The following is a 24,262-nucleotide window of genomic DNA, read 5'->3' as shown; positions in this document are numbered from 1 at the left end:
GGGTGGCACTCTACATTAAAAATGCCATTACCTGCTTTAGAATTACTGACAATTCAGAAGGACAGGACCTTGAATCCTTACAAATTAATGTTCTAACCAATCAATCACAAGACAGGGTAGTGGTGGAGGTCTGTTATAGGACACCAAATCATGTTTAAAGAGCTGCTCCCTTTTCCCTCATCTATCTATAATGTGTAGAAATAAAATGTGTATGATCATGGAGGATGTCAATCTGGGGGAACCAATGTTTGAGATCTCAAACTGCCACCAGTAAAACATCTTTGGAGTTCCTAAAATTTACAGATGATAACATTCTAACACAAAAAGTATTTCAACCAAAGCAGGGTAATTCTCTCTTCTTATTCTGATGGATAAGATGGACAGATGACCAAAATAAAAATTAGTGGTTGTCTGGGTGCAAGTGATCATTATCTAATTTCATTTGCTATTTGCTAACAGAATATAGCCCTGTCCTATATAAATATATACTTGGTGCTTTAAATAGGTAAAATTCCCAAAATTTTAAATAATTGTGAGTCAAATTGAGTGTTAAGAAAAATTTACACATAAAAGTGTAAACAATGGTTCCTTCTGGCCTTAAAATCTAAAAATTAATTTGATCTCTTTATGTAGAAAAGTCAGTTTTCTGATAGAACCTATCAAGAATTTGTTTAACTTGGGTTCCAAGTATCCAATAGCCTGTACAGGATCACAGGGAGAAAGCTGTGAGTGGTATATGAATTGCCCCAAGTGCCATTACATCGACCTGGCTTCTTTTGGCTTTCATAGGCTTTAAGTAGTGAGATGACCTATGGCAGCTCCCTATCCTGAAACAAAAGCACCTCTCCCTAAGACTGAGAAAGCAGAGCATGTGACATTCTGCAGGACATTTTGTGAAACTGACCACCACCTAATGCCTCCTAAATTGGCTGAGGAAGCCTGACCACCACACTGAGACCAGCCAAGTAATGGCTGTTTAACCATGTCTGGAGCAGTTGCATTTGAAGTCATGCAATTGTCAATGAATATCTATACAAGACCATCAGCTCCGGGATCCTGATCTTTCAGCTACAACACTGCTACCAGGAAGTTCTAAGACAGAGATCGGCAACCTTTGGCACACGGCTCGCCAGGGTAAGCGTCGGCAGGTTCAGGCGATCGCGGCTCCCACTGGCCGCGGTTCACCGCTCCAGGCCAATGGGGGCTGTGGGAAGCGGCGGCCAGCACATCCCTCAGCCTGCGCCACTTTCCACAGCCCCCATTGGCCTGGAGCGGCGAACCGCGGCCAGTGGGAGCCGCGATGGGCCGAACCTGCGGATGCGGCAGATAAACAAACCGGCCCGGCCCACAAGGGTGCTTATCCTGGCGAGCTGCGTGCTAAAGGTTGCCGATCCCTGCTCTAAGAAGTAGAGTGGAAGGAGGAAAACTGAAGCAGCACTTATATCTACCATTATATCTATGACAGTCAAAACTTGGGTAGGTTGAAAAACACACTGTAGTGAATACAGCCACCAATGCCAGAAAACTGGTGAAAACTCTGGGGTCTGCAGCTAGCACCTTGTTTTGAAGACTGTCACTCAGTCTGAACCTGAGGTAACTCTAGTGCAGCTGCATTATTGAGGTGTGGAAGTACTTATCTCAGAAGCCAAGTGTTTGAAACAATCCTGAGAACTCAGGAAGAGGATTCTGGTACATGGTCACCATGTGGAATCTGAGCTCTGATAGGCTAGTTGAGTCTTTTCAGATTTCAGATAGGCTCCCCTTTCTCTTTTTTGGACCAAGAAAAAAGAAGAATCCTCTTTAAACAGGTTGAAAGTATTTCTATTCTATTGCAACCAAATCCCTTCTCCTTCAACAATTTTTCATTTGAAGGAATTCCTCAAAAGTGAAAGGTGTGTGCGTGCATACATGCAGCATCGTGAGGAACTGAATAGTTTAACTCCTCCCCGACCTTCCTATTACAGTCAAAAGCATATTTTCATAAAACTTACCCTCTGCATACAGGCTATAGTAACTACACAGCCCTATCCACCATTCTACAAGACCGTTCTATCCCTTCCACCCTCTCTACACAGACTAGAGCCACTATTATCATATTCATGCTCCTGATGTGGGTCCAAGACCTCACCAATCACATACAATCAGATAGTTATGCTGAACTCATCCACTGTACAGAGCCACAGACTGGAGGAGTACCTTACTCTTGAAAGTGGGCTAGCTAGTCTACGCTCATATATCTAGTGCACAGAGGAGTTGAAATAGGCATTTAAGGCACTTCTCATTAATGTAACTATTTATTATAAAGCTGTAAATATGGGTCTGTATGTGTTACATGATGGGTTGTTACATGGTGCAGCCAATTATAAGGGTAGAGTTAAAAATCTTTGTCAAAACGTAACTCTGAACCCCCGGAGTTTCAAACATTTATGTTTCTGGAACTGCAACATACTATTAAGTTACATAAATACTTCCAATCTTTCATCTATTTAAAACGTTCTTGAGAATATATATTAAGGCATAAATTAAAACACTCTGTTATCCCAGAAATACTAACTTGCCTAACTTCTGCATAAAAATCACTTGAATTGCTCTAAAATTCTCCATGTAACATTTTTGGACTCAACACGCTGACAGAGCTGTTTATAGCAAAACAGGGTTGCTTAATGAGATGGGACAGGCTCCTCCTTGGCCCCACTTCCTCCCAGTTCTTCCTCAACCCAACATTTCTCCACTTGCTCCCGATGGTTCTCTTCTCCTACCATGGCACTTCTGCCAATTCCTCCCCACCCTGGCAGTGCTACTTCAGACAACTTTATCCATCATGGTTCATGACATGGAAATCAGAGGGAAATGTTCAAAGAGAAAAGCAGACATGCCAGGAAGTCAGGAGGCCACAGGAAAAAAAACCAAAATACTTTACCATGGACATGAGACTGCTGAAAGCTTTTTCCAGGTGCAAAGTGAAAGTTTCCAGCTACCTGTAGGAAACAGTCATCTTTCATTAAAAGGCCCCATTCTACATAATAAAGTGAAGCATTAACACTTGCTGCCCCCTTTTCAAAGGTAGATTGCCCCCTCCCATGTTACTTACCTGCTGACACAGTCACAGTGAACCAGCTACTCCCCCAAAGAACCTTTTTCCAAATAAAACAATCAGTACTCTTCAGGAATTTGTAGAGCAGAGATGTCAGACACCTGGCTCACAGACCAGATCTGATGCGTGTGTGGGGCCTACACAGATTGTGCAGAATCTAAGTTCTCATTTAAAATATATATATTTCGACCTTTCCTGCTTGTGAATATAATCTTTTAAATGGGAACAAAATATAACCAATGCACATGCAGCCAGCCTGAAACAATGTCTCTGAGAGACGTGAATTTCACCATCCACCTTAATTTCACTGGGGTGTCAACCCTAAAGACCGTATGTTAATGTCAACATTAACTATTTCACTGTTGATCGTTTTTAGCAGATACAATAATGGGGAGGGCGTAAGAGTGAAGTCCACAGGAGTAGAACTGAAAGTTGCTGCAGGGAAAATGAGAGGAGACCCCTAGGAAGGGGGAAGAAAAACAGAAAAGGAAGATGAGGAAGGAAAATAAAGTGGAGTAACACTGTTGGTCCTAAAGGGGAAGATATATTCCCAGAGTGATGCTGAATGCGACAATAAATCACTGAACAAACAATAAAGATAACTAAAAGTTCAGCCTGGGATGTTTAAAAGGGGCCTAAGGGAGTTAGGCACCAGTTCCACATACTTTCTATAGCAATTGGACACCTAATTCCCTTAGGGCCCTTTGAACATCCCAACTTTCCTTTGTAGACCAAGGCTAGCTAAAATGAGAGCCAGCAAGACCCTGCCATGTGTGTTCTGTACTGGGCCTTTCAGCAATTGTTTAGACAGCATATAGAGCTGGTGGCCATGGGTTAAAAATCCACCAGCCTCTCTGTCCCCACACGTTCTGAAAGGTCCAGCCAACAAAACACACACGGCCATTCCTTTTTATTGCTTTTCATTCTCCGATTTGCAAAACTAACCGCTGTTTTATTTAGGCTCTTATGCTGCACTCAGCACCTAACCATACCTAAGTCCCAGCACCATAGAACTGTGAAGACATCGTGCAAAGTGGGGGAAGGATGGGAATTCCCAACCTCTGCCCTTTCCTGGTCACTGACAGTGGTGGGATTTCAGGTGCCTGGCACAGCTTAGCATTCAAGGGAAGCTCGCTCTCACCTTGTTGACCTCTAAGAATCCATACACTTGGCAGCCCTCATTCTTCTGCTCCTGCATTTTCTGGCTGAACCCTTCTCTCCTGCATTGTTCTATAGTGTCAGGGTTCTTGAAGGCCCAGCCACGCCGCCTGTATGCTTCTCTCACATCATCACAGGAATTACAGCACCTGCAAAAGCACAGGCACCTTCTCACTCACCCTGAATGGAGGACAAACATAAATCAAGAGCAGAGACCACAAAATGTGGAACAATCTCTCTGCAGAGGACACAGAAGCGAATTCTCCTTCATACTGGGGCTACTAGTCTCTCTCAGTAGATGGTCTCTGGGTCAAGGGAAGATTAAATTCCCAGAACTGAAGCTGTGCATCCACCTAGCTGAGCAGCTTTGAGTCACTACCTTCCTGAAGCTGACAGCCATCAGAGGACCTCTGCATTCACAATAGAGCTCTGAGGATCTTCCCAATGGACCTGACTCCCTTTAGAACATGGTGATATCACTTTTTAACCAGACAGAGAAGTCCCATAAGCAGGTCTGTTAATGCACCTCTCACCTTACTGGCTTGGAGTCTCTCCTCCATGAATAAACAATTCACTCCTGCGGTGCACCCCCACTAGTCTACAGGTCTCAGGCCAAGGCTTCCAAAGGTGTGGGGAGGAAACCCCCTTCACTCCCCTGCATCAAAGGGGAGACCAGGGTGGACCCTGGACAGAGGACTGTGGTTTCTTTATTCTTTTGACATTTTTGTTACCTGAGAAGGGGAGGCTGGAGGGCTGAATCCCCCATGCCCCAGGAGAGAGCATCTCCAGGCAGGGGCTGCAACCCGATGGATTATTCTAAGCCCAGAAAAGAAAAAACAGGGGAGGAGAAAGAATCCAAGACCTTGTGGGCCAGATTCTGATCTGTTCTTGCAGGAGCATGCAAGGAGATGGGGAGAGCAATGTAGCACCAGTTTGCCCCACACACGGAGCGCAAGCAAACATGATGAACTAGCCCTGAGTGTGCTCACAGCTAGTGGGGGACCCTCTTCCTTTTATACCCTGAGAACCCCACCCAAGGGGAGAGGCCCCAAGGGACACTTCTTTCCAGTCTGATCCAAGCTCACATGCCCAGAAGTGCTTAGCCCAAAACGGTAGATCCATATGGGAATTCTTGAAGGAGAACTCACACACAATATGGATTCATTCAACATCTGGGGCAAATGCTGCTGAGAAGTTATGGAACAGGTCCCCCACTTCACTCTCTGAGATCAGGAGACCAGAAAATCGTGCACTCACACGCACACACACTTTTCCCCACCCTCCCATCAGGAGAATAGAGAAGTACGTGGGGTCTGTCACAAACCAGGAGGTTATGCAAGTGTGGGCTCACCCACCTGACCTCTGTCCAGATCAGGATATTAGGGAAACACACACTCAAACCCCACTTCCCCACGCAGGTCAGAACACCACAAATGTGTCATTCCACCCCTCTCCTCCAATTCTGGAGGTTAGGAATGTGCATACACCCCACTCCTGTCAGATCAGGATCAGCGTACAACCCCCCTCTCTAAGTAAGGAGATCAGGAAATCCTTCATTTACCGGATGTCCTCCGACTCTGCTCCATAACAGCTCTCACAGCGATCAGCATCTAAGGAATCTGGATCAAACACTTTCTCCTCCTCTTTGCCCAGCTCTGAAACAAAGTAAGACTTCCAAATAGTGTGACAGTTATATGAATATGTCTCTGTGTCATCTTATGAATTTAACTGTGGTTTGTATCACTCATGATCCCACTCGGCACTATGGATTAGAACTTCCCTTTTTTAATCTGACTCCACTTTGTGTCCAGTGTAGAGCCAGTTGTGCTGGCATTTATGTAGTTTGTTGAGATGTATAACAAGCTGGAGGGGGTGTTTCCCACCTCAGGGACAGCGAACACAGGAAGAGTCATCCAACCAATTCCCATGAATGACTGGCTTGCTAATAGGCGACAAAGAGACCTGTGGCACCTTATAGACTAGCAGACGTATTGGAGTATAAACTTTCGTGGGTGAATACCCACTTCGTCAGATGCATGTCATCAGACGAAGCGGGTATTCACCCACGAAAGCTTATGTTCCAATACGTCAGTTAGTCTATAAGGTGCCACAGGACACACTGTCGCTTTTTACAGATCCAGATTAACACAGCTACCCCTCTGATACTTGGCTTGCTAATGACTCTTAATCACGTTACCATCCTCTATGCAACCAGAGTGTTGGGCTCGTGAACCCAGCATGGCTGGGGCTTGGAGCTGTATACTGGGGCTCATAACTAAGGCTACGGTTTAGTCTCAGGTATTTTTAGTAAAAGTCATGGACAGGTCACAGGCAATAAACAAAAAGTCACAGCCAGTGACCTGTCCATGACTTCTACTAAAAATACCCCTAACTAAATCTTAGGTGCTTGGGGAGATGGGATGCTCCAGCAGACGCTGCTGCTCTGGGGGTGGGGGGGGGGCGGGGTCCTCTGGCGGTTGCTGCTGCTGGGGGGGGGGGGGTGGGGGGGGGGGAGGGAGAGCAGCCAGGGGGCCTCGCCGCTGCTGCTCCCGGACCACTGCTCCGGGCAGCGCCAGGACAAGCTGTCTGGGGCTGCTCAAGCAGTGGCCAGTGCAGCTGGCCCCAGGGCCGCCCCAGCTGCTCGGGTAGCCCTGGGGCCAGTCACACCGGCTGCTGAGCTGCAGTAGTCATGGAGGTCCCATAAAGTCACGGAATCCATGACCTCTGTGAAAGACTCGCAGCCTTACTCACGACCAAGACTGGCTTGTAAGCAGAAGGGGCTTTGTGTGCAGGAGGTTAAGGAATTTGCTGCAGGGGAGAGATAGGATTCTCCCACCTACCCTGAACATGGACAGACCACAGACCCAAACTGGAGACATGTGATCAGTCTCACAGGGGATGGGTGGGGGTTGTGTTCAGGTATTTGTTGTTTTGCCTAAATCTGTAACTCTCTTGTGCTTTGTAACAGTAAACTCTGGATGTGGATAAGAAGTTCTTACACATCCCTTACCTTAATTGCCCCTGAAGAATTAAACAATAAACTAGAGAGGTCCACACTGAGTTGGAGTTCTGGTATACACAAGCTGCTGGGGAGTGAGGTTTGGCACTAGTCTCGGGGCCAAAGGCAGTTGGACTGCAGAGTCCCGTCATCCCAAAGACGGGCACAAGACAGGAAGTCTGTACCATGGGAGTGCCCGGGAGACCAGAACTAGAAACACTATGTGGACACTGCTCAGATCCAGTTGCCTTGGAAGCATGTGGGATCCAGAAGTTGGATCCAATGCAGCAGACTGGTGATCATCCAGTAGGTTGGCTGGTATAACTTGTTACCTCATGAGTGTGACAGTCAGTGTGGATCATGAACATGGATGATATTTGTGCCCTTCTGGTCAAGAGATGCAGACATCACACCTCCCCCGCTGCATTTACCTTAAAGCACTGGGCCCACACCCACATTAGCCTTTTGATCCCTAAGATTCCCCACCACTGCTAACTTCAGTGCAGCTCCACTGACAGTATCAAAAGTGTGAACTCCAGTATAGACAGAATGCCACCATGGAGGGATAGCTCAGTGGTTTGAGCATTGGCCTGCTAAACCCAGGGTTGTGAGTTCAATCCTTGAGGGGGCCATTTAGGGATCTGGGGCAAAAATCTGTCTGAGGATTGGTCCTGCTTTGAGCGGGGGTTGGACTAGATGACCTCCTGAGGTCCCTTCCAACCCTGATATTCTATGATTCTATGTCATGTAGACTTGCTCTGAGCAAAGTCAGGGCATGATGGTCGAAGCCCACCAGTATCTTGTCCACACTGGTGCTCCCTGTACTAATGTTAGCAAAGGGAATACATTTTAGAGGAAAGAGACTAGTGTAGGCAGTCTGAGTAGCTGTCAGCTTCAGTGCAGATATGTCAGCTCCAGAGCTGAGGGCAGCCTCTAATGTATTCCAGCTATGCAACGACCAGGTCCTATGAAATCCCAAAGACCAAAAAAAGGAGAAAATAAATGGCATGGGGTGACAGACACCCTTAAACCAGGCTCAGTCATAGCCTCGAGCAGGGCAGATCCCTGAAGAGCACCCATCTCTGCACATCCCACACCAGTGCACTTGAGACAACAGCATTACACTGCTGTGAACTCTCTGCTCAGAGTTCAAATACCCTTCGGCTGCCACTTCAGTCCCAGGGATTCCCTATGGAAGGCAACAGAGGAAGACCAGTGGCAGTCAGGCCATTAGAGCATCCAACAGAGGAAGGCAGCAGGGCGTTGTACTACCGTGTCTCTCGGCCTCCGGGGTCACAGGATTGCCATCTTTATCCAAACGTTGCTTAAAGAGATTGTGCTCCACATCTAGCTGCTGCTCTCCTGCCACATCCATGGCATCAATGCTCAAATCTGAAACCAGCAAGCAAGGGGAATTAAGGCAGGTTCTTTGTGGTCTGAGATGGCGTATGGAAGCAGCAAGCCAGTGAGAAACCACAAGCCTATTTACAAGGGGAAGATCACCAAGGCAGGTATCTAGGAGGAAGATTTCATCTGCAGATTAGGAGAAAATCAAGGAGTGGAAGGGGACTGGCATAAGAGGCTGCATTGTGGTGGCTGAGAACCTCAAGGTGACTCCAAACTGCACCCCTGCATTTCAATCTCTCCTGCAAACAAGGCTTTTGGGCTGCTGTCCAAGAGGGATCCTCTTCAGCTAGCACTCATATAAATCATATTTTCACCTGGGCAGATAAACTCAGGCTAAATAACCTACCCAACCCTTTGCAGATACCTCAACCTGCTGGTCAAGCTTGAATTCATTTGGAGAACTCCCACACCATTCCAATCCCAGCTGCTCTCCCCTGTGGCCCCTTTCCCATTACCTTTCACCAAAGGGTTTAAGATAGTCTTTGCTGGGCCCTAGTGTGTTACTTGGGGGGCTTGCCTGCTACTTGGAGACACGTCAATATCTTCCCTGGGGAAGGGGAAAGAAGCTGCCAGACCTGCTGGACTCTCCACTCCATTTTAAACATAGTAGGGGAGGAAGTCTGAGATTGGAGTAGGGGAAGAATCCTCCCTAGGGTGATGGTATCTTCCGCAACTACATTTCAATGGGGTGATCTGAGACAGAGCACATAGAACTGCCCACCTTACTAAAAACAGAATAGAAATTGCAGTGTACACTTGAGTGGTGGGATTTTTAATCACTTTCACTTTGCAGTTAAATTACGAAATCCCTATTCCTCAGAGGAAATGTGAGGCTCCAGTGTTCATACTTGAGCTATCTGTGATCAAGGGTCTGAAAAAATTTTAAGTGTAAAAATATTCTCCCCTCAAAAACAGCACAAATAGCTGAATGGATTTAGTTGCAACAAACCTCACAATTCAGCTAAGAAGTATTCAGACCAATAGAAACATTTTGGAGGAAGTTATTACAGAGTGAAAAATGTGTCACATGACATCAGTAACATAATTGATTTGGTTCCACATGACATTAATGTACACGTTCAGAATTTAAACACAAGAGTCAAGAAAGTAGCTGGTTCCAAGATCTACTCTACAGTGACTTCCATAATAGGCTCTGCACATTACAAAAATTAATGGCAACTGGGACAAGCCCGTGGGAGCAAGTCAGTATTATACTCCTTTCATCCAGGCTCTTCTTCCTCACCTGCAGGTCTCAAAGTACTTTACAGAAGTGGATAAAGAGCTTTATCCTCATTGCACGAATTAGGAAACACACTCAGAGAAATGAAGCAACTGGACCAGGGTCCTACTGTGTCAAATGACAATGCTGGGAACAGAACCCAGGAGTCCTGACTGAATTCCCTCTTTCTAACTACAGGGAAATGTAATTCCTTACTGCTGACAAGACAAGCAGCTGAATAGCAAATCAAAATGCTGCGTGCACTGACTGGCCAGTATGCCCAACCTCCAGCAGAGAGTGAAAGCTTCCTTCTTCCCAACTCTTTAGCAGACTTACTTACAAGCACAAGGCATATGCGGAAAGACAACATCTATATTAATCTTCAATTTGTCTCCTCTCGATTTGTCAACATACAGTTCAGGATGAACCTAGGAACAAAGAAAACAGAAGTCTCATTCCACCTGGAAGCACATGGCAAGGCCTTTTCCCTTGCCTTCTCCCCAGCCCAGGAGCCTCTCTACAGGTGCCATGCCACCATACTTCCAAAGGCCTCCTCCACATGGGGTGCACAAGCTGGCACCTTCCAGAATGCTGTGACAGAGCAGTTGAAGTGGCTTCCAAACCTGGCTGCGATGTGTGATGCTCCTAGCCAGCAAAGTGATAATTTGGGGATTTAAATTAAATAAAAGCAATTTAAAATATTTTATTTTTTGCAATTTCTTCCCCACTAGGGAGTCTGCAAGTGGGAAACTGGTGGCTATCTCCTACTGGTGACATAGGAGAGTGCTCCGTTCACAGCAGAAGCTGGAGGAACCAGCAGCCCAGTATGACTTCTGCTGCCTTCTCCAGGAGGGGGATCCAGGCCTTAGTGGAGTTGACAGGTACCGAAAGCCCAATCGGAGGCACAGGAAGCCAATGCTAGGGTGACCAGGAGGGGAAAGAGGCTCCCTGCAGGGCCAGTGCTCATCTTTTTTGAGATATGCAGGGAGGAAAGAGGAAGGGAGCAGCAACAGCAATTCACTCTCATCTCACTAGTCGGGCTGTCAGCAGGGTCAGTGCCAGCTCAAAACACAGTAAAGCAAAGTCTTAGTGCAAGTCACCGATCCTACTTCCTTCCCTGGTTCACAACAGAACTAGACCAAGCACTGGAAACTGCTGGCTGTGTGTGGCAGGAATTTATATTAAATTCTAGCCACCATCACAGCAACAAGGCAGGTCCTCTGAGCCACCTGGGCTGCGCAGCCTAATGACTCAAGACAATAAGGCTGCCCACGAACACAGGGCAGTGTGGCCTAGTGGCCAGAGTCAGTACAGCAGCCCTCGAGTGCAGGGCAGCGTGGCCTAGTGGCCAGAGTCTGTACAGTGGCCATCGAGTGCAGGACAGCGTGGCCTAGTGGCCAAATCCAGGGGCCATCACCAAAGGAGGTGGTGGCCAGGGTAGGGGGACCCGGGCCCACCCGACTCCACCACGTCCTGACTCAGGGCCCTAACAGTGGAGGAGTGGTACATCACTGGGTCAGCGGGGAAATCCAACCACAACATGCTGACCTTCCACAGGTGGAAGATACCACTCCACCTCCCTGGGTCACTTCCTACCGGGCTTCCTGAAGCTGCAGTCTATACAACATCAGGGTCTCTGGGCTTCTTGGCGCAGGTAACTCCCTGGGATTTCGACTCCAGCCAGTCAGCTGTAGGCCACAGGCCTCCGGTCTGGGTTGTGGGATCTCTGGCTCCCACAGGCAAGGGCTGTAACGGCTCCTGGGCCAGAGCCTCCACCAAGCATCCTTCCTCCTTACTGAGCTGGGCTGCTCTCCTTTGTACTAGCAGAGCAGTTGGAGCATGGTCTGAGGGGCAGGACTTCCTCTGCTCAGAGTGTGGGATTAACCTTTTCCTGCCTAGTGCGGGGTATGCACATCCCGTCACAGCATGGAAAAGGCGAGACAACGTGCAGCTATAGAATGGTCCTGTGCCTTGCAAAACTTGGGAGCCTGGCTCAGCTGTTGACAAACGGTGGACCCTGGTTGAATATGTGGCCCTACCTTCTTCCAGGGCTCCAACAGGACAGCACAGGGAAAACATAAACCCAAAAAGACAGCAATACAAAGCTCTACTTACTTCCTTAGTGAGGTAATACTGCAGCTCCGAGAAGAAAAGCAGGAGCATGATAAGTCCACTGATTATTGTCACTGCAAATGGAGAATGACAAGCATTACCATGGGCTGTGGTGGAGCAGCCCTGGGACTCACTAATCCGCTGCCTGACTCCAGTGAAGAAAGCAGCTGGCATTACAGCAGGTAAGAAGAAACCAGGCTGCTCATGAAAATCGCTATCCTCCTCGCATGTGCTCTGTAAAAAACACATGCTGATAGCCCAACACAAATGCCAATTAGACAGTACATCTTGAAGGCTAGACCACAAAGCAAATCTTTGATCCATGCATTTCAAAGTTATTAAAGAGGAGAGTGAACCAGTACTGAGTACCAAGATAGGAGCTGTTTTCATTCATTTGGGCACAGTCCTCCTCTCCTGGCCACCAAAGGAAACATTCACATAGAAGAGATGCTTTCTGGGGTGGCTGCAGCCCCAACCTGGCTACGATTAGACATTTATTTGGATAATGAGAGCATCCACAGTCACAGAAGATATGATTAAAAAAGAACATAAGAACGGTCATACTTGGTCAGACCAAAGGTCCATCAGTATCCTGTCTTCTGACAGTGGCCAATGCCAGGTGCTTCAGAGGGAATGAACAGAACAGGTAATCATCAAGTGATCCATCTCCTGTCGCCCATTACCAGCTTCTGGCAAACAGAGGCTAGGGACACCATCCCTGCCCATCTTGGCTAATAGCCATTGATGGACATATCCTCCATGAACGTATATAGTTCTTTTTTGAACCTTCTTATGGTCTTGGCCTTCAAAATATATTAAAAATATTATAAATATATTATAGGTGGAGCTGGTAGCACTGCCTGTATTTCAGGCTGACTGACACATCCCATTATAAGACTCTGTTTTCAGTTGCGTATAACTTTAACCATTCAAGATAAAAATTTCCATGCTTGGTGTCTGCCTTAGGCTGAATTTGTTTTTGGAAAGTTTCAGCTAAAAGGGTTCAGCCCTTTCTGGAATGAAATTAGGGAAAATATGTTATTCTGCCCAAGCTAAAAAAATCTTACAACCATTTTGTTGAGACACAGTAGAGCCTCTATGCTTTGGAATAGAGACTTGGAATTTGGGGTCTCCCTTGGGTCAGAGAGGTGCCTTCTGACATCCCCATGAAAATTCAGCCAAATTTGGCCACACTATAAGCCTCTGAAAAAACTGTTTGTGCATGCTCAGTAGAGACTTGTTAGAGTTTGACAACTAAACTATCCGAAGATTCCATCTGCACTGAGCATGCTCCATCCCCTCACAGCTCTGATGTGCTGACCACACTGAATGCGCCATTCCCACAGAGCAACTGAGCATGCTCCAGTCCCATGCTACAGGGGCGGAGTGGGATTTCTCTGCAATTTTTACTCCTGGCTGCCAGGGGTCACAGTAGCACAGGGCACTAGAAGTGAGAGCAAGTACACACTCTCTTCTGTGCTCTCACATTGATGCTCTCCCACCTGGAGCCATCAGCCTAAAGAAGGAGGAAGCTGCCTCCTTGAATGTTGAGGAATTGGAGGGATAGGGAGCAGAGTAGAAGCAGGGTGAGAGAAGGGCAGGGATATGGGAGAATAGATAGTGCAGGACTCAGATGTGTGTGTGTGTGTGTGTGGTTGGACAGCAGCTGTATGGGGGAGGGGGCAGAAACCTCTGTGGGGACTGGATAGGAGCAGAGCAGAAAGGGGGCAGGAGCAGGAAGATGGGGGGATGGATAAGTGCCAAATGGGAGGTCAGAAGGAGAGGGGGATGAGGACAGGCTGGGCGCACAGGGGCAGAGGAGTCTATAACCAGCAGAGCACATTCCCCTCCAGAATCTGGAACTGAACCCAGCTAGTGAAAAGGGGGCAGCAAACAGGCAAGCTTGAGAGGGAGAAAGAATACAATCACCATGATTTGGAAAGGTTGCATCGCCAATGCCAACACTGCTCCTGGCTCTTCCACCTGCACCTGAACCCAATCCTGGGTGCCTGGTAACGGAAGATGAGAAGAAGGTGGAACTGCTCAATGACTACTTTGCTTCAGTCTTCACACACAAAATAACATGTGACCTGACAACTAGCAAAGTTACCATAGACAATAAAGGGGAAGGCATGCAGATCAGGACAAATAAAGAACACATCAGAGATCTTTTAATTACAATGAATTCAAGTCAGCAGGGCCTGATGCTGTTCAACTCAGCATGCTGAAGGAATTAGCTGAAGAAATCTCAGAGCCACCTGGCAATAATATATTCAACCTCACTGATGACAGGAGAGGTCCTGGAAGACTGGAGAAGAGCTAACATAGTGCTCATCTTTAGAAAGGGGAAAAAGGAGGAGCCAAGGAACTATAGACCAGTCAGCCTGACCTTGTTACCTGGGAAGCTATTGGAGCAATGTATAAAACATTCAATTTCCAAATACCTGGAGGATGAAGGGGTGAGCACTAGCAGCCAGCATGGCTTTACTAAGAACAAATCATGCCAAACTAGCTTGATTTCCTTCTTTGACATGGCAACTGGTTTGATGGATGGGGGAATGCAGTGGACATAATATACCTGGACTTCAGCAATACTTTTGACACAGTCCCACATAATATTCTCATAAGTAAGCTGGAGAAATCCGAGCTCGGTAGAACTACCATTAAGTGGATATATAATTGGTTAAATAATCGCAAACAAAGAGTGACTATTAAAGGAAAGATGTCAGATTGGAAGGAGGTCTCAAGTGAGGTTCCACAGGCACTTGTTCTGAGTCTGGTGTTATTTAACAACTTTATTAATGACCTGGATGTAAGAATAGAGAGCATTCTGATAAAATCTGCAGATGACACAAAGCTAGGTGGGGTTGCAAACACTTGGAAGGACAGTGCTAAAATCAAAGGGATCCTGATAAATTGGAGAACTGGGCTATACACAACAAGATGAAATTCAGCAAAGACAAATGTAAGGTGCTACACTTAGAGAAGAACAACCAAATGCACAAATACAGAATGGGGGATAACTGGCTTGGCAGCAGCACTGCTAAGAAAGATCTGGGAGTTGTGGATTACAACCTCAACATGAGTCAACAATGCAACTGTTGCAAAAAAAAGCAAATGCGATTTTGGGATGCATTAACAGAGGCATAGCATGGAGGCTTTCAAAAGGAGGCTGGATAGCCATCTGGCTTGGATGCTTTAAACACAGCAAATCCTGCATCTTGGCAAGGAGTTAGACTACATGACCCTTGCGGTCCCTTCTAACCCTATGATTCTATGAAAATGGAAAATGACTGCAAAAAAGGAAGATGAGAAGAAGGTGTAGCTGCTCAGTGCCTACTTTGATTCAGTCTTCACACAAAAAATAACATGTGACCAGACAACTAGCAAAGTTACCAGGAGTAACTGCAAAAAGGGATCTGGAGTTATAGTGGATCACAACCTAAAAGTGAGGGAACAATGTAACACTGCTGTCAAAAAAGCAATCATCATCCTGGGATGTTGAGATGAGGTGTCCCACCCCACCCCGACTCGCCGCTAGGGTTAATGAGGGCCAAGAAGGAGGCTAATTAACCCAACAGGCCACAGCTGAGGGGAATCAGGCAGACAAGTAATCCCCTGAGTGAGTGAGGGACCAGCTAGGGAGGAATGAGCTGAGCAGGACATATAAAGACAGAAAATTGGAAGCATCAAGGGCTGCTGGGAAAGGGCAGACACTCCCAAGAGAAGGGGAGGAATGTTTGGAGACTACAGGGGTGTTGGCTGCTGGCTCCCTTGGAAGAGGGAGGAGGCTGTGGGAACTGATAGACCAAGAAAGAGAAGGGGAACCAGTGGTAGAAAGCAGCCCAAGCAAAGAGCAGTGAGGGTAGAGGAGGACAGCCCGGACTGCTGAGCTGAGGTTCCCTGGGCTGGAACCCAGAGCAGAGGGCGGGCCCAGGTTCCCCTACCAGCCACTGCGGGAGTGGCACCGAGGCAGTGAATGGGAAGACTGCCTAGGACTGCTGAGAAACTATATCACGGAAGGGAGAACTTTGAGTGACCTAGCTAGAGGACTGAGGCACGGAGAGGATGCTGTGAATCTTGAGATGGAGAAAGGGGCTGCAGGCTGCATAGCATTGGAGCAATGGTGTGCAAACCGCTAAATAGGGGTCTACTGAATGAGCTAATGTCCAGAGTGATCAGGAGGTGCCAGACCAGCAGTGAGTGGTGCACCCCATGACAGATGTATTAGCAGGAGTGTAGTAAACAAGACACAAGAAGTAATTCTTCCACTCTACTCACCACTGATAAGGCCTCCACTGGAGTATTGTGTTCGACTGTGGGCACCAAATTTCGGGAAAGATGTGGACAAATTGAAGAAAGTCCAGAGAAGAGCAACAAAAATGATTAAAGATCTAGAAAACATGACCTACGAGGAAAGATTGAAAAAATTGGGTTTATTTAGTCTAGAGAAGACTGAGGGGGGACATGGTAACAGTCTAGATGTATGTAAAAGATTGTTCTTATTCTCCTTATCCACTGAGGACAGGACAAAAAGTAATGGAATTAAACTGCAGTGAGGGAGATTTAGGTTAGACATAGAAGAAACTTCCTAACTGTAAGGGATAGTTAAGCACTGGAACAAATTACTTAGGAAGGCTGCTGAACCTCCATCATTGGAGGTTTTAAAAACAGGTTAGACAAACTGTCAGGAAGGGTCGATACCACAGAGCTGTCTACACTGAAAACTTACATCAGAATACCTCTATCTCTGAGGTATGAAAAATCCACATCTCAGGGAGACATAGCCATGCCAACCTAACCCCTGGTGTAGATAGCAATTGGAAGAATTCTTCTATCAACCTAGTTACTGCCTCTTTGGGAAGTGGATTAACTCCAGATGTCGCTACAGTGAGTGTCTAGATGGAAGTGCTACCATGGCACAGCTGCAGCTCTGCTACTGTGCCGCTGTAGCATTTTAAGTGCAGACATACCCCAAATCCTGCTTCAGCACAGGGGACTAGACTAGAAATCCATGTTTCTCAACAACCAGTCCACGGATGGGTGCTAGACTATGGCAGCCTCCTTGCCAATCCCTGAGACTTCCCTGACACGGTTTACGAAGGCAGCAAGCCAGTCCCTGGTATCAAAAAGTTTGAGTAACATTGGATTAGATGACCCAACGAGGTCCCTTCCAGTCCTACATTTCTATGATTCTGAGAGTCCCTATATTCCTCTCCTGTCAGCAAATAGCTATGAAACCGACTGGTAAAGTGCATATCTCATCACTGTCTAGTGCTGGTCCCAATAGAGCAGGGGTTCTCAATCTTTTTCTTTCTGAGGCCCCACCCAACATGCTATAAAAACTCCACAGACCAACAGTGCCACAACATACAAAACCCAGGGTCAGCATTAGGGAGGTAGCAAGCAGGGCAATTGCCTGGGGCCCCACATCACAGGGGTCCCTGAAAAGCTGAGTTGCTCAGGCTTTGACTTCAGTGCCAGGTGGCAGGGCTCAGAGCCCCAGGGCTTCAGCCCCACCCAGCAGGGCTTCAGCTTTCTGCCGTGGGCCCCAGCAAGTCTAAAACTGGCCTTGGCAGCCCCCCAGGGGGCCTTGGACCCCTGGTCGAGAACCACTGACATAGAGGATAACAAAGCCTACCGTTGCTACCAGTTACTCCATTAACTGAAGTGGTGAAGATCTGTGTTGTGGATCTAAAGATCATAATCCTTCTGACAACACAAGTTGGGGGTCAGTATGGTTCCACACAATGGAATGTCTGTTTTTCAGTGGTTTTTTTTTTTTTTTTTTAAATAGGTAATTGCAACAAAAAGAAATGACTTTAAAAGAACACTGAAGTTTCAAAGTCAAGCACACAAGGACATACACAGGTTAAAGTTCTCCTTGCAACCTTAATTCACCCTGTCACCAGTGTGTCTGCATTATGATGCAGTCTTTAGTTACATGATCACATACTATTTTTTCCACAGAAACCCTGCCTCATTCATTGCACAAAATGGTTGGTGTGACAGATGCAAGACTTTGGAATCATGGAAATCCTATGCGAATGGCCATACAGGATCTGACTAATGGTCCATCTAGCCCAGTATCCTGTCTTCCAACAGTGACCAAGGCCAGATACTTCAGAGGGAAAGAACAGGACAATTATTCAGTGTCATCCAGTCCCCGCTTCTGGCAGTCAGAGGTTTAGGGATACTCACAGCATGGGACTGCGTCCCTAATCAGTCCCCTAATAGCCATTGATGGACCTATCCTCCATGAATTTATCTAGTTCTTTCTGAACCCAGTTATGCTTTTGGCCTTCACAGCATCCCCTGGCAACGAGTTCCACAGGTTGACTGTGTGGTGTGTGAAGAAGTACTTCCTTTATGTTTGTTTTAAACCTGCTGCCTATTAATTGCATTGGGTGACCCCAGTTCTTGTGTTATGTGAAGGGAGCAAATAACACTTTCTTCTTCACTTTCTCCACACCATTCATGATTTTATAGACATCTATCATACCCCTCCTTAATCATCTATTTTCTAACATAAACAGTCCCACTCTTTTTAATCTCTCCTCATATGGAAGCTGTTCCATACCCCTAATCATTTTGTTGCCCTTCTCTGTACTTTTTAAAATTCAAATATATCTTTTTTGAGATGGGGTGACCAGAACTGCACACAGTATTCAAGATGTGGGCATACCATGGGTTTATATAGTGCCATTATGATATGTCCCTTCCCTAATGGTTCCTAACATTGTTAGCTTTTTTGATTGTCAGTGCACACTGAGCAGATGTTTTCAGAGAACTATCCACAATGACTCCAAGATCTCTTTCTTGAGTGCTAACAGCTAATTTAGACCCCACTATTTTGTATGTACAGTTGGGGTTATGTTTTCCAATGTGCATTACTTTGCATTTATCAACATTGAATTTCATTTGCCATTTTGTTGCCCAGTCACCGAGTTTTGTGAGATCCCTTTGTAATTCCTTGCAGTCAGCTGTGGATTTAACTATCTATACATTTGATATAACTTTGTGAGTTACAGACATTATTCCAGCCCATGGCAGAGGGTTACTGAGTTTATCCCAACATCTGAAATCAATGAGGGTAATTACTGCAAATCCTGGGACAGGTAAACAACTCCAGAGAAGCACTACCCCTCTAAAGGTACACAGACCAGTTCAGCCGTGATCCAGGAGACAAAGAAAGAGCTTGTGGCATAAAGGATCAGCCTGAACTGGCTGAGGTACCTCTGATCCAAGAACTGACATGAAACTAGAACCAAGACGGCAAAACCTTGTTGGAAGGGTGTGAAGGACTGGAACCTGCCAGTGTCCCTGTGTCAGAAGAAGGGCCAGTAAACTAGCATGCAATGGAGACTGTTTATTGCCTTATTATGTTTTCTCTGTAATGCTTTTGTCCTAAATAATTGTATTGTGGTTTGTGGAAACTGTCTGGTCACTGACAACTCTGGCATAGTCCCTGGCAGAGGGGTGCTGGATGAAGGTCAGATCTGCTGTGATAATCACAGCAAATTGAAGGAGGACTGCAATCCTTGATCTGAAGGGACGGGGATGCAAGTCCCTGCCCAGAGAAAGGTGAGGACTGGAGGCCTGAGACCTCAAGGGGTGCCCCTTGAGGAGACCACAGAGGGGGCAGAGATGCAGTTAATCCTAGAACTGAGAGATGGTGCTCTGGGGATGAATCAGGTTTGTGTAGCAAAGGAGGCTGTTGTCTATAGGACCCCTGCTTCAACTGTTGCAATAATTGGAAGGCACGTTCTATTTGCGGGTACTGGGCCAGGTGGGTCTAGGCCCACACAAAACTAAAGGTCTGCCTCCTCAGCTAAGGGGGAGGAACCACTAAGCCCAAGCCACAAGTGAGTACATGGGACAACAAAGGAAAAAACAGAAACAGGAGCAAGGTCAAAGCTTAATAATCAGGGAACCAGAAGGGAACACTGAGCAGAGAACCCTGGTCAGTGCCCACCACTCCTCAAAGGCATCTAAAGAGTCTGTGGATACTGCCTGGAGGAACTCTACCTCGAGACATGATCAGACAAGGGACCAGAAATAGGCCCTCCAGTCACAGAGTACCCCCATGCAGCTTTCTCCTCCTGGAGTGATGGATGGCCATCTTGCCCAGTGCCAGGAGGAGGTTGACAAGGAGGTCCTGCAACTTTATAGGATCATGGATGGGGTGTGCAAGAATTAGGAAGTATGTGGAAAAGTGCACCTAGAACCTCAATAAGAGATTCTGGGGGAGCCAGAAGAGGGACTGCAACCTGACGTACTCTACACAGATGTGTGCCAGGTTCTCCCTTTCACCCCAGAAAGGACAGGTGTAGGGAGAATTCATGAACTGTGTCAGGTACAAACTCGTGCTCGCAGCTCCATGGAGGGGCTGCCAACTAATATTGCCGGTGGATTGTGGAACCAGAGTAGAGTACAGACTGGCCCACACTCCTTAGGTGGCAACAGGTCTCACCATTTAGTGTCAGGGTGGGACACAAGGGCAGGGAAGTAGATGGTGTACATGCTTGTGCTTCACATGTTCCCTGGGTCCAGTTCAGAGATGGACTGGCTGGATGTTGTTCAGGCAACTCAGGTTGGCTTGTCAGCCAGGGAGGCTCACGGGGCAGGGGCACAATGAGGAGTTCCAGAGGCAGGTCAGAAGCACACTCCTGCAAGACCTGCTTAAGGAAAGCAAAAGAAGCAGGAGGTAAGGCCTCTCAGCAAGGAAGTTGGGCAGAGAGCCCAGTTTAAGAACAAAGGACTGGAAGGTGGGCAGTGGGGCTTCTGGAGGAAGCTGGGAGTTCTCTGGAGAAACCTGGGAAGTGACACAGAAGGTCAAATTGAGAAAGACAGAGCCTGAAAATAGCGTTCACTACAGCATGGCTGGGGCTCTGGGCTGACCAGACTGGACTGTGCTAAGCTTCATTTCTCTGTGCTAACCTAAGGACTTCCCATGCTGTATGCCAGGGGACTAATAAACCCAACTGGTTTGAAACCACTGTTTGAGTGTCCCTGTAAATACTTTGTGAGGTGCGTTAATCCCTGCAGCGCGGACAAGTCTCTCCCAGGAGTCTGTCTCAGTTGAACTCACTGAACAGAGCTCACAGTATGAAGCAGGAGTACTGCAGCCCCAGAGGTTCAATCTTAGGAGGCAGTGAGACTGGGTGGCCTACCCTGAGGGAAGAGTGAGACCCCTGGAGGTCTGGCACATCAAAGGGTTCTTCCAAGAGACTGTTCCAAAGCTTCAGAGTAGCAGCCGTGTTAGTCTGTATCTGTAAAAATGAACAGGAGTACTTGTGGCACCTTAGAGACTAACAAATTTATTAGAGCATAAGCTTTCGTGGGCTACAACCCACTTCTTCGGATGCATCCGGTTGTAGCCCACGAAAGCTTATGCTCTAATAAATTTGTTAGTCTCTAAGGTGCCACAAGTACTCCTGTTCGTTGTTCCAAAGCTGGGGGTGTAGCACTGGTCTTATGGCTCCATGCCACTATCTATTCCCTGAATGAGGCAAGGGTCCTGTGGAAAAAATAGTATGGGATCACGTAATTAAAGACTGTATCATAACACACACCATTAGCAGAGGGAGGAGGATTAAGGTTCGATGGTAACCTTAATTCTGATATTTCCTAATTTTGGAGGGCTTGACTTTGCCACTTTAATATTCTTTTAATGAGGTGGTTTTGGCTCTATTATTTAAACATATATATTTGCATAAGCAAACCCTCCTGCTTTAGGGTACCAGCCAACAACTGACAGAACTAGGGAGTAGCTTCCCTATATGCTGTTTATTCCATAATGGCCCACTGGGAGGTTTCTTGTTCTTTTCTCTGAACTAATTTTTGTATTGGCCACTGTCAGGAACAGGCTACTTGATTGGCTGGATCACTACCTTGCTCCAAAATTCTGCACTACAGAAACCTTACATATGAATACTTGTCTCTCCTATACAGCAACAAACAGACAGGTCTTTCTTATAGCAAAACACAGTCTCTTATGATTTACTTAGGTCAAATACATACCATGTTTAAGGGTGCCTGTGGGACTCCTAGCACCTCACTATACCTAAAACTCCCAAAACAACACAACTAACAAAAGAACAAGAGCTTACTGAGCCTTGCCTGGAAGGATGACACAGACAGAAGGGAGACACGCACTTTATTTGAAATTTTAAATCTGAGGTGAGTCAAAGGGCTAGTCTACACTGGCAATACTAAAGCGCTGCTACGGCAGTGAGAAAGTTGCAGCGCTGTAAATTGCCAGTGCAAACAAGCCCAAACATCATGCCCACTGACCACCTTCAGAGTTAAAAGAGGATGCAGCCTCTTCTCTGTCACTGCAAAACGAGGATCCAGGCCAGGTTCTGGGGCCTGAGTGGAGACTGAACAGCCTCTACCCTACCCATCCCTCACTGCTGTTGCTGGCTGTGCTGGCACTGGTCAGGTTACTCCTCAAAGCAGGGGTGGAAGAAGGAACAGAGAGAAGAGGAAAAGAGGACAACGGGAGACAAAGGAAGCAGGGAGACAATCAGAAGGAAGGTGTGCGTGAACAACAGAGTGAGGGAATATATGCCACTCCTAGCCCATTTGTCACCACCTCTGGCCCACAAATTCCAGCTGGAAACATCAGTCTGGCTTTGGGATGATCAGACACTATCTGCCCTATATGAGGGCCGGATGTTCTGCTTTGTAAGTGATGACATGGATGGGGAGGCTGGGGTTGTTGTGTTTCTGGGTTGAGGGCTAGGTACTGCTCTAGGACTGAGGAGTGTGTTTGGACAGTTTGTTTGGAGTGGTATTGATGGTTCGTACCATGCAGGCAGGGAGGTGGCTCTTCTCTTCTTTTTACACAAGCACACGCCCTTTATTCCAGCTTTGATGGCCCAGGGCTGGAGTGGGTTAGGTGACAACCTTTCCCCTGCGCGTGGAGTGGTTCACCTTAGTGACTATGGAGGTGAAAGACTCTCAGGGAGGAAGAGATAAGGATGCAGCTGGACTTGAAACGACCTAGTCTTTAGCCTTAGCGGGAGAGGAACAGGCTGGGGATGTTCACCCTTCAAAGCGAGGAGGTATTTTCTCTCCCATCACGTTCTGTATTTGAGGGAGTTTCAGGCGAGGCACTCGGGGGGGGGGGGGGGAGGCTGGTTAAGGGAAGGGGAGAATTAGGTGGGTTTTTTAGGAAGCCCCCTGGCTCGGTGCTGAGGTGCCCGGTTGCACGTGAGAGGAGGCAGATCAATGCAGAGGCGGGGGAAGCGCGGGGAAGTCTCACTCCCTGCGGCCGAGGGCTGGGCACCAGCTTGTGGCTACGGGGCAAGAGAGCGATGGTCTCGGCGCTGGCCCGGGAGCCCCACGCCCCGGGACTCGCTTGCCCCGCACGCTGCACGGCGACGTGACGGCCGCAGCCCGGGCTCCGAGGCAGGCGGCGGAAGGGCCTGTCTGCCCCCGGCCCACTGGGGAGGCGCGGCCTGAGCCCGGCCGGGGCCCGCAGCGAGCGGCAGGCTGCTGATGCGCGCCTCAGCAGGGGACGGGCTCAGCAAGGGGGACCTGGCAGCTCCACCCGCCGCCGCCGCCGCCCCCCCCCGGCCCGGCCCCTCACCGAGCGCGCCCCCGCCCCTCACCGAGCGCGCCCCCGCAGGTCTTGACTCGAAAATCCTCCAGCGTCTTGGGAAACGCATCGAACTGCTTCAGCCTCCACAGCGAGTCCATAGCGGCAGCGACCCACTTCCGGCCGGCAGCAACCCCACTTCCGGTGCCAGCCCCCGCCTGCTGGGCGGAGCACTCCGCTGTGTGCCCCTCCTCCCCGCCGCAGGGCACCCTGGGAGCCCGCCCTGTGCTGGGGGCGGGGGTTAGTGACGTGGCGAGCCGGAGCCTCGCGCCTGGGCGTGGTGACATTGGGGGTGTTGCGGGCTGAGAATGCTGGTGTCGGGGGGGGTGTCATTGGAGTGACTGTGGGGTGACGGGTGGGGTGACGTTGGATGGTCATTGGGGGTGAGATTGGGTGTTTGGTGACACTCAGTGGGGTGTCATGGGATGACAGTGGGATGTGGAGGTGTTGGGGTGACATTGGGTGTTTGGTGACACTGTCAGTGGGGTGTCATGGGATGACAGTGGGATGTGGAGGTGTTGGGGTGACATTGGGTGTTTGGTGACACTGTCAGTGGGGTGTCATGGGATGACAGTGGGATGTGGAGGTGTTGGGGTGACATTGGATGTTTGGTGACACTGTCAGTGGGGTGTCATGGGGTGACAGTGGGATGTGGAGGTATTGGGGTGA

At 48.0% G+C, this 24,262-nt stretch overlaps 1 protein-coding gene across 1 annotated transcript in view; it reads right to left on the bottom strand.

Moving 5' to 3' along the window:
* The window catches only part of ERGIC3 (ERGIC and golgi 3), a 60,229-nt gene extending 36,517 nt beyond the window's left edge, over positions 1-23,712 (bottom strand). Inside the window, exons 1-7 of the mRNA XM_065414501.1 lie at positions 23,607-23,712; positions 11,992-12,062; positions 10,217-10,304; positions 8,523-8,642; positions 5,814-5,907; positions 4,236-4,401; positions 2,921-2,978 (exon numbers count right to left, since the gene is read on the bottom strand). Coding sequence (XP_065270573.1) covers positions 2,921-2,978; positions 4,236-4,401; positions 5,814-5,907; positions 8,523-8,642; positions 10,217-10,304; positions 11,992-12,062; positions 23,607-23,694 — 685 coding nt within the window. The 5' untranslated portion in view covers positions 23,695-23,712. The remainder of the gene's footprint in view (positions 1-2,920; positions 2,979-4,235; positions 4,402-5,813; positions 5,908-8,522; positions 8,643-10,216; positions 10,305-11,991; positions 12,063-23,606) is intronic.
* Between the last annotated feature and the right edge of the window lie 550 nt (positions 23,713-24,262).

Source organism: Emys orbicularis, chromosome 12 (assembly GCF_028017835.1).
Source record: "Emys orbicularis isolate rEmyOrb1 chromosome 12, rEmyOrb1.hap1, whole genome shotgun sequence".
Taxonomy (NCBI): domain Eukaryota; kingdom Metazoa; phylum Chordata; order Testudines; family Emydidae; genus Emys; species Emys orbicularis.
This window is presented reverse-complemented; position numbering and strand designations above follow the sequence as displayed.